The 10,748-nt window shown below is 45.8% G+C and overlaps 1 protein-coding gene across 3 annotated transcripts; it reads right to left on the bottom strand.

The window, feature by feature from the left end:
- Positions 1-1,116: 1,116 nt before the first annotated feature.
- Positions 1,117-10,410, bottom strand: LOC138687742 (homeobox protein MSX-2-like). 3 transcript variants are annotated; one of them, XM_069796690.1, is made up of 5 exons: positions 9,994-10,410; positions 9,344-9,492; positions 3,775-3,845; positions 2,552-2,772; positions 1,117-2,436 (listed from the first exon to the last, which is right to left on the bottom strand). In XM_069796690.1, exons 2-5 carry the CDS (start codon positions 9,376-9,378, stop codon positions 2,125-2,127), a joined length of 639 nt encoding a protein of 212 aa, XP_069652791.1. In that variant the 5' UTR covers positions 9,379-9,492; positions 9,994-10,410; the 3' UTR covers positions 1,117-2,124. The 3 variants fall into 3 exon arrangements, with proteins under 3 accessions (XP_069652791.1, XP_069652793.1, XP_069652794.1); XM_069796692.1 differs by lacking the exon at positions 9,994-10,410 and having other exon boundaries at positions 9,344-9,980; XM_069796693.1 differs by lacking the exons at positions 9,344-9,492; positions 9,994-10,410 and having other exon boundaries at positions 3,006-4,797.
- Between the last annotated feature and the right edge of the window lie 338 nt (positions 10,411-10,748).

The raw sequence follows: 10,748 nt of genomic DNA on the forward strand, positions 1-10,748 counted from the left end.
CTCCGGCCCGGCACAAACCCTGCCCCACGGAAGCAGCTCCCCTCCGCGGGTGGGAGCGCTTTGTTCTCGCTCTCTCCTCCCGAGCCTTTTCATCTCCCTCTCACTTCCCCCGGGCCCAGCTGCGGTGGTTCCCGTCCCCCCTTCCCTGTCACCAACCCCCCCCCCCCTTTTGGCCCGGGGCTGGGTCGCTCCCGCAGCGCTGCGGGCAGCCCGGAGTCCTGCGGTCCCCTCGGAGGGTGCTGCCCCCCCCCCACCAGCCCCCCATACCGTCGGCTCTGGCTTCTAACAGCACGAAGGGCTGTTACTATTCCTTTCGTACGGGGTGAGCAAGGCATTTGGAGGAGAGGTGGGGTTCTCCTCTGGCCATACAGGATTATAAGGGGATCACCTAACCCCTCAACCACTATTGCCTTGAAAACGGGAGAGCCAAATCGAGTCTCACACTTAAGGCCCTTGTGTTTATTTTTTTAGGTAATTTTTATATTTGTTGGCCTTGACTGTTTTGCTATTTTAAAAATGTCGCCGCTTTAGAGCAGAGAGAATATTCACCATTGCAGAGCTTTCTGGAAACATCCCCGTTCCCTAATGACATTTGAAAGATGCAGAGAGAATTGCAGATTTTTTTTTCTTCGAATCAATACAACCATTTAGTAATACCTGACTTTGAGAAATAAGCTTCCATTCAGTGGGAATTTTTATCTCGTGTCAACAAATTTCCTTAATCCCAAACTGCATCATATTCTTGAAGAGATCTCAGCAAGACTGATAGCACCTGAGCCCTCATTAGTTTTCTGAAACTCTTGCATTAGAGCCACATTAATTGTGCAATTGCAAGCAAATATCTCAAAAGGCTAGAAAAATACTGCATGGATTACAAAATAATTAAGGAGACTTCCAAATGTGACAGCTACTCAGAAAATCAAAGGCCACAGCCTTCAGAGGCACATAATGTTGCTTTTTACCAGGCAAGTGTACTCAAGTGGCAGATTGGCCCCTGTATACAAAAGAAAATAGGTGTATTCAAGGATGACTGACAGAGAACCTTCAGACTATTCATTATGTGGGCCCAGATTACCAATGCGCCGGAAATCTTCTAATAACCCCCGAGATCAACTCTAAAGTGATGGAAATTTTTATTGCTCTTTTCATGTTAGTTGACAATTGACTTTGAAAGATTTATGGCAACTTACATCAGTCAAGGATCATTTCTCAGAGCCCTTTCTCTAGCCTGGAATCAGGACATTTTGATCTTAAGTCTTCTAGAGCATTATTCAAATGAAAAAAGTGCATAGCACAATGGTAACATACTTTACTGCCACTTAGGGAACACCAGCTTTGGAATGTTACATTTCTTTTGGTCATCGCCCTCACGTCACACCCCATCAGGTGCATGTGAGATGCCGAGATACTGTTCTGTTGATAAGAAATTTCAAGGCTACATGCTTTCCAAGATCTGTTTAGGCAAGAGGCCCTACTGATCTACTGAGGCTGCACATGAGAGCATGATATATTTAGAAAGTAACTTTCTACATCTTAAAATCATATTCTATATGTTATTTAAAGGGCTCCAACAGAAAACATCTGTTCCACTATAATGACAAGCCCAGTGTTAAGTGTTAGTAACAGGTGCATCCACGTATTTGGTTAAAAGCACAGTCCCATCAGAGAAAGTGCCACCTAGGACGTAGCTGAAGGGGTTGCATACCGGCTTTAGAGGACGGGAGAAATTCATGCTTTTTTGCACTCACCCTCAGTACATTGCAGGAAGCCAGAACAGATCTAGAGAATAAGGAGTCTATGCTTCCTATAATGAAGAGGAGCTCTCTTTTAGGGCAGGATAAATAGCTCTACAGTCCTTGTGAAAGGAATTCACATGAAAGCTGGAAAAAGTTTAGGTTTATTGAACGATTCCATTTATATTAGTGTTTGTCCCACTGTGTTTCCATTTTACACAGTTGCCTATAAATGCAGGGGCCTAAAGTCCACGATTCAGATTGTCCAGTACGCCCCATAAAATGTTTTGCTCAGTGCTGCGTCGTAACTCCACCAGGCAGTTACAGGCAAGGGCAGCCCAGATAGCATCAGTAGTGCAAATCCTCCTTAGTCACAGTCCGTATCAGAGGGTCAGACACCCAGCAAGAAAGCTCTGGGATCCCTGTACCCTACAAAGCAGGGTGCCGCCCAAAAGCCCACAGGCTGTGCTCTGCAGGCGCTGCTGAGGTCCAGGGCGGGTGCCGGCACCGCCGCCAAGGTGAAGCCCGCAGAGGCAGCCCCTTGCCGGGGCAGAGGTGGTGCCGGGGCCACGTACGTGAGCGGCAAGGGCACGCCGCCGCTCTGAGGTCCGTAGGGGAGGGGGGCGCTGCAGAAAGGCTCCGTCCTCAGCTCCTGCAGCTGCCGCTTGAGCTTCATCCGGCGGTTCTGAAACCAGGTCTTGATCTGGGGGGGGGGGGGGCAGAGGGGAGGAGGGACGAGGAGAGATGAGGTTACAAGGGCACCCAGCCCCTGCCCCCTGCCCCGTGCCCCGTGCCCCCCGCGCCGCCGCCGCCCTCACCTGCACCTCCGAGAGCCGCATCCTGCCGGCCAGCTTGCGGCGCTCGGCCGCCCCCAGGTACTGCTGCCGCTGGAAGGAGCTCTCCAGGGTGCTGAGCTGCTCCGCGCTGAAGGCCGTGCGCAGCCGCCGGCCGCCCCGGCCGCCGGGCTCCTCGGGGCCCGAGCACTCGGCACCCCCCTCCGGCGGGGGCTGCCCCGCGCCCCCCGGCCGCCCGCCTGCTCCTGGGGAGAGGGAGAAAAGGGTCAGCCTGACAGCGTATGTCCGTACGTTTCGACCGGCTTTTTCGGTATCGAGCCGGGCCCGGGAACCTGGGGGGTGCCCGCCCGCCCGCTCCGCCTCGGGGCAGGCACCGCACCGTCGCGCCCTACCGGGGGCGGCGCAGGGCCCCGTCCGCCCTCCTCCCGCCACCGCGGGGGCACCAGGATGCCCCGACGGCCGCGGAGACCGCCGTTACCTGCAGCGGCGGGGGCCGCCAAGCGCTCCCTGCTCCTGCCGCCTCTCCCGGCCCGCGGGCCGGCGGACTGCTCCTTGCTCCGCTCGCTCAAGCCGGGGCTGGAGCCGGAGCCGGAGCCGGAGCCGGGCCGGTGGCCCGCGGAGGATGCTCGGTGCGGGGAGCCCTCGGCGGGGCTCTTGAGGGCCTGACTGCTCTGGGACAACCACTCCACTGAGAAAGGGGCCTTGGTCATCCTGCCTTGTTTCGGAGATGCCGGGAAGGAGGGTGTCGGGGAGCACGGCTCCTCCTTTATACGGCAAGTCCCGGAGGGAAACGTTGTTTGTGTAAATACACATCAAAGGGCCAGATAAGTATCATCTAATTGCCATCAGTCCTCCCCCCCAACAAAAGATACCGTTCACACATTGCCACAGCTCGCAGAGGCTCGGCTCCGCCGTGTCTGCCCCTGGAGGAGCTCACTTCGCCGTCAGTGATTTACAGCTCTTGTTACATCCTATCCCGATGCAAATGGCATTTATAGAGCCGAGCGGCCTCAAACGGCGCTGGGGAATGCACCCCCGGGGGAGCGCACAGGCACCAGCATCCTCGGGCGCTGGCGGGAGGAGCGGGGACGCTGTTGCTCCCGCTCCCCCTTCCCCTGGAGCTGGCTTTTTCATTCCTTTAGACGCTGAAGATCCACTGTCTAAACGGAACTTCTCAAGCCTGCTCCTCTCCGGGCTGAGCACTATGTTCCCGAGACAGCCTGAGGCAGGCAAGTGGATAAACTCACTCATTCCATTCTCCCGGGACTGCAGCATCAGGCTATAAGCACCAGGCATAGGGTGAGGGCTTTGGAGAAGGCTGTGAAACAGAAAAAGGTAAAGGTCAAGGCTGTTGGGTCGTACGAATCGACTGGGCTCTGGGTGCTTATATAAAGTATGTTCTCTGGACTAAAGAATCAGAAAAATACAACTATTGCCTTAGAATTAACATTCTGCTGAGATTTCTGCTGAGGTTACAGAATTCATGTCATATCTTCCCTCCCAGATCTCTCGTGGCTGTGCAGGTCACACAGGTTTCTCTGCTATCTTACTCTCCCTGTCTTTCCTCTTATTACCTTATGCATGTCTTTCAGAAGTGTTCCCCTCCATCTTTGGGTTTTGCGTGCACCAGGAACACACTTGGCTGCTGCAGTAATGCCTCCATAGTATATTGACAAGAGGTTCCTGGTGCTTCATGGGCAGTTTTTCACTGCAGGGTACCCATGAATTCCCTCCCCTTATCATCCTCCCCTCCTGTGAAAGAACAGAGTGAGACTATGGTACCATCCATAACTCCTATCACACCCATGCTTGGTATCATTCTGCCTCCAGAAATCACGACTGCATGTCTGATTTGTCTGTCCTTGTTCCTGCCTTCTGCTTTACGCTCACCTCTACCACCTGTACACAAACCCAGTGCTCTACTGTCCATTTACCCTGTGGCTTGCTCTGTTATTCTGCCACTCCTGCCTGATTTCTCAGCATTCACTTTCTCTGCGATGACAGTTAATGTAACTATGCTTCTATCTATTTCTTAGACTGTCAGTGAGGCAGTGGCTTGAAGACTGAACCCCTCCTACTTAGTTTATGTCTAAATCTTTCAATGTATTCAATTTTAGTCTTATAAAGATATATCCTTTTCTTTATATTAATCCAATAAAAAGTTTTATTCAAACCCTCTTCATCTATTTGTTTCCTAAACCCAACATTTCAACTTCCTGTCTGCTCAAAATATGGTTGCTATATTCATCCATCACGAAATCCTACCATTTTCTGCTTACTAGAAAATTGTTTCATTGAACCATGTTCAAGTTTGACTTGTGAGCCCCTTCTAAGCTCTGTCTCTCCCTTCTTCATTCTCATGACATAGTCTGAGCCCTCCTCTGCTCTACCGGTGACGCCACTGTTCCAGAGTTTAATTGTCTCTAACCAACAAAAATACAAACACTATCATCACCTTTATTTAAAGGTGGCTAATAACCTATCTAGAACCACAACTAGGAATGACCAGAGCCCCCCTGGAGCCCTTCGTTTCTGGCCTCTGTAGGTAGGGATTGACATCGCAGCCTGCACTGCAGCAGTAGCCTGAGCCCACTGAACAAGCTTCCTGGAAGAAACTAAGGGAACTGGTGTAAAAATGTCTAAACAAACGTTCAAGCATTAATGCCTCCTGTACATCTGTTACCTACCTAAAGAAGTCCACAAACATCTCTAGCATGGACAAAGCCCTGCAGGACATACATATTTGGATTTTTTTCCACTGTATGAAAGTGTTTGATATCTAATTACTTGAAACCTCATCCATTTATCCTTCCTAAGCATTTTCTGATTAACAATGGAAAGTTTAGAAAGTTTACTTGGCCAAATTGTACAAGATTGGTTTTAAATTTCCTTTATTTTATAAAGAAATCCCCCCCCCCCCCTTCCCCATCCCACCTCAAGTATTGCAAGTACAGGCTCTTAACTATTCTTTTCATTAGGTAAATGTGAAGACCACCCCCACCACAAACCTGAGGAAATATTTTAAAATATCAGAACTTCTGAGCATTAGCCACTTCTGGTGCCAACATATTTCACAGAGCAGACCAAGCAGGCAGGAGATGGAGAGGAGACATACAGGAGTCTGCTCTGTTAACCGAGTTACTAAATGACAAGTCCCTTGAGTTCGCTGTATTTAACAGGTGGCCTGGCAGCAGCCTCTCCAGTCAGAAGTGGGAATACTAGTGCCATCGCTGGCCTGCAGAATCCTGCCAAGCCTCCTTTGCAGTAAGGCAAAATACCTTTCTCAAGGACTAAATTCTTACAAACATCAGAAAAAGGAAGTGTAACTTTCCTGCAAGCTTCCTTCTCAATTTAAATCTCTCAGTACTTTAACAGCATTCCGCAGCACAGATGGGGCAAGATCCCATCCCAAGGAGATAAATATGTCCCTCGTGTCCAGAATTATTTCCATTCCTAGTCCCTACATAATATTTTATATACATATAAATGTGACTAATATAATTACACGCTACTTACTTTATATAACATATATACTTATATAGCTATATACAAATATTTTTTTTAAAGTATAAAACAGTCTATCTGTATGATGTTATTTTTTCCAGCTTTATTTTATGTCACCAGATAAAGGCACTTGGCAAGCTGCTGGATAGGACAAAAAGAATACATGACATATGATGGTGCTCTAAAAAATAGAAAATCTCGGGTTTTAGCATCCACTGATAACATCTGTCACATAGTTTCTTTACAGATTTTAAGACATTTTCACCATCTGAGCTGCAAATTACATCGTTATACACTGCTGGTTTATTAATTGCATTTTATTGAGGCAAATGTCACAGCCAAAAGATGGTGTCAAATGTTGAGCTCTCAGAGACACAAATTGATCATGTTGTGACAAGGTTAAACCAAATCTCATTTCCATTATCCATAAAATGTGTAAGTATCCTGGATGGATGGCAGATGACTTCTGGATGTAATGACTGCTACAATATTTAACAGCTGCTAGTTTAATTTTATCTAAAATTCTTAAGCTGCCTTCTTTCTGTTTCTATGTATTATTCATTAGGTATTTGTTTGAAAACCTCCTGCTAAACTGTGATTCAGAAATACCATGTTTAAAATCAAGTGATGTTGCCAATGGGATGAAAACCTGCTCATGCTGAAGTCCTCAGGAATTTGTCAGAGTGTGAAGCAGTAACAGACAGGACTCTTCACTCTGCTGCTATAAGGAGGTTAAGACAAAGAGCTGATATACAAACATGACTGCCACTAGCACGAGTCTTAAACTTTATGTAGGTGTTTGTACAATACATAGTTGCTCTCTTTGGGGAGTCAGCACCTTCCCCATGAAAATAAGGGCCATCAGCTTCCTGAAGACCAAAGGAGGCTGAGGATCATAATGCCAAATGCCACCCCAGGCCAGGCCATTCTGTGGGAGTTGATGTAGAAGGGAACATTTTATCATCCAGGGGAATTAAAGTGAGTTGAGATTTGTCACTTAGCACTGACCCCTATATTTTGTGTTAGCTGCAGCTGCATTCAGAGAGGCCAAGAAATGGCTTTATAGATGCCTGGCTGGGACAGGTAGGATGGGATCAAGATAATGGTGCTTATATGCAAAGCAGGTCCGCAGAAATGTATACATGCAACACTAGTCTCAGGCTGAGGAGGTTCTGTGGAACTAGCTAATCCTCCTTGGATGCCTACTAGGCAGTTGATAACAGATGTATTTTGGGATAACAGCCCAGCCTTTGAGAACTAATTGCTGCTCCACATCTTCCAACCCAAAGGCCAGCTCTGCCCTAGTCAGCCAGCTCGGAGCCCTGCAGAGGGGCAGGATTGTGCTCCAAGATATCCCCTTCTTACTGAAGCTTTGAGAATAACTAAGGACTGCCAAGTATCTTGGGTTCCCCACAGGTACTGGAGAAAACTGCCATGACTTGGCCTCGCTGCAGGGGAGGTACACACAGCCAAATGAGGGGACTGTCATTTTGCAGCAGCAGGTGACCCTTTATTGTAACAGTAGAGGGTCCTGTGAGACTAGACTAGAGTGAATGTGTGGTCCTTGGGAGTAGCTAGGTGGTGATGCAATTAAAAGAGTGAAAAAGGCAGCTTAGGACACACAGGAGGATGTGTGTTCATCTGTGGACATGTGGATTTCCTGTGAAGGTCTGCCCAGTGAAGCAAGGGCTGCTGGCATCTGCTATACAATTTATAGGGTCTTTGACATGGCATGTTTATCCAACCATTGTAATTTCTGAGAAATCACTCTTTAGGACTTAAAAGCATTACAAATGGCCTCTAACCAATCTCTTTATTATCAATTATTATAATCTTTCCTCTTTGACAGAATAAGAGCTACTTTTCCATGAGGAATGAGAAGACCATATGTCTTTTCCTGGCAGAAATAACAGGAGGGCCTGGAATAAACAGAGTGACAATGCATAGATGAAAATGAAATGTCTCAGTGTCTCATCATGCTTGGAATTGATCTAAATCAGCACAGCACTCAAAATGCCAAGAGCTCCCATGGCTCCTTAGCATAAGGCTGTTACCAGCAGCTAAGCTGAATCCGTGAAATGTTTTTAAAAGATATATATTCTGCAGAGAGATGCTGTAAATGTTAAGAAAGAAACCACTTATATATGTTACGTTTTTAACAGTTCCTTACCCCAAATTAAGCTTATTAAAAAAGAAGTCAAAGTCAATATGACTCAGGACCACATTTGAAACATGTACCACTGCTGTTACAGAAGCAAGTTCACCAGCAGATTCCTTCTTTTTTTAAAATTTATTTTACATTTTTATTAGACAAACTATTATAGTTGGAAAACCAGCCAAGTTTCAGGCATGTAAATCCTTCTTCAGCACTTATTGCTGTCATACTGTCATTGAGAGAGATCTCTATGGACACCACTCAAACAGAAATGCTCAGAAGTCTGTATTTAGATTTATTCTGTCTAGACTAGTAATTAGACTGCTAAAACTATTAGTTGAAAGGAAGCAGCATGAAAATGGGCTTTAGAAGTGGTTTGATTTTCCAGAGTTGATAGGGTTTAATTGTCAGGTGCATAAATATGCTTTAGGATCTGGGTTGTGTTAAAAATATGAATTATCTAGGGTTATGACACGCACCTATAGAGAATAATGTGCACATGCAAATTGACATAAATCCCACTGGTTTTAGCAATTGTTCAGATTGCTTGGACTAACAATCTGATCAAGACCACAAAATGGCACACTGAGACACCCTGAAAGCTTTTCAAAACCTAACAGAAAGGCTTACTTCACATTTTAGATCAAGGCTTTTTCCTTTCCCAGTCTTTGCTGAAGGATAAGTTTTTTCCACAATGGTTACTTCTAAAGTTACATTTAACAATCTATTACATATAAAACTAAGAATGCATTAAATCAGAAATGTTCCATTATTTTTACTTTTTGTTTCCCACAAATACCTTCTAAAGAAATTTAGCCATACTATGACTAAAGCATTTATCTTTCCTAAAAGTAACTTTTCACTTTCAGCTATTAAAGGATGAATCTTTTTTTTTTTTCCCACTTGATTTTAGAGTTAGCATTTGAGCATGATGAGTCAGCAGGAGAGTGAGCCATCACAGCTGGCAGCCCTGGGTCATCCAGCACCTTCTGTGCCCATCCTGGTCTGTGCCATACAATGCTGCTTTGAAATGCATTGGTCCCAGCAGTGAAAATATTTTACTGACTCTTCCTTCCCTTAACTAGCACCTAATATAAATCAGATCTTTGCACTGCTCCAAAACCAGTCTGTTCAAATTAAATGGAAATAAATGTTACCTTTTTCTTCCCCCGACTTCAAGGCTTTTCTCCATTTCATGTTCCTAGTTTTTTCTTCCCCTCTTCTGTATTCTTCACTATAGACTGTTTCTTCCTATTTTCTTTCCTCCAGACACTTCCAACAAGCACCCGGCAAATGTTACTATCAGCTGAGGAAGAGAATAAATTTGGCAGGATGCAGAACTGTAGCAACAGGGCACAAATGACTCTGTCCATCTACCTTCACTGCACCCCAAAACAGGGAGCAGACATATCCTGACTTCCCCTCTCATTTTACTGATAAGGGAAAAGCTAGCCTATAACAGGTGAGGACAGGAATGTAGTTACGCAAGATGCTTAACACTTCCCCTGTAACGTGCTATTCAATGTCTGTGCTTCCTCCAAGCAATGCAGCCTACTTCCTTTGACAGGTTTTACACCACCGAGTGCATTACACATCGAGAGAAGGTAATTAAGGTTTAAAATTATGAAGTTGTGTGTGCATGCATTTCTCTAAAAGATTAAAGGGAGCAGCTGAATATAAACACATGTTCGTTTTAAAAATGGAACACAAAAAACCTCTGCCATTTCGCGTTTGCCTGTTTCTAATAGGCAGACATCTAGAAGGCCGATGGTTTTCACGATACCTTTGCTCATAGTGCAGTACGTACATCTAAAAGGCTGAAAGGGTCTCTTGTGCCATCTCCTGGTTATATTAAGACTTCACACCCAGTAAACTGCTACACTAAGGAAGGGAAAAGCAGAAGTTTAGCTGAGGCAGTGATGGAATCCGAGAATCATTTAGGTTGGCTAAGACCTTTAAGAACAGCCAGTCCAACCGTAAACCTAACCCTGCCAAGTCCACCACTAAACCATGTCCCGAGTACCACATCTACACGTCTTTTAAATACCTCCAGGGATGGTGACTCAGTTCCTGGACTGGCAAGACTTGCTTTCCATCCTCCCCCAACACAGGCATGTGCATGGGGGACTTTTACCCCTCTGCTGTTTTTAGAACAAAGTCACTTTTCCACTGCATTAGCATATGTATATAAAGGAAATTCAGTATCCCTCCTTAATATCTTTTACATAAGGCAACACCTACTCTTTTGCTATGTATCCATGAAAAAATGTAAATAAAAACCTTAAAAATTAAAGTGACTGGAATACAATTAAATTAATAACCAAATTAATCACATTCCCTGATTGCAGGTAAGTATTTGAATTTGTGTCCAGTCTACTTTACTGAGAACACAGGGGGACTGAAGATCACTGCTGAGTCCCTCTCCCTTCTCAGGGGCAGGACCAAGTGGGTCTGGGCACTCAAGACAATTTTATCCAGTCTGTTCTTACAGATTTACAGGAAAGGGGATCCTACTGGTGTGTTATAGGTGAGTAACCTATTCCAGTGCTCCACACAAAGCTC

This window comes from Haliaeetus albicilla, chromosome 11, assembly GCF_947461875.1.
Source record: "Haliaeetus albicilla chromosome 11, bHalAlb1.1, whole genome shotgun sequence".
Classification (NCBI taxonomy): Eukaryota; Metazoa; Chordata; class Aves; order Accipitriformes; family Accipitridae; genus Haliaeetus; species Haliaeetus albicilla.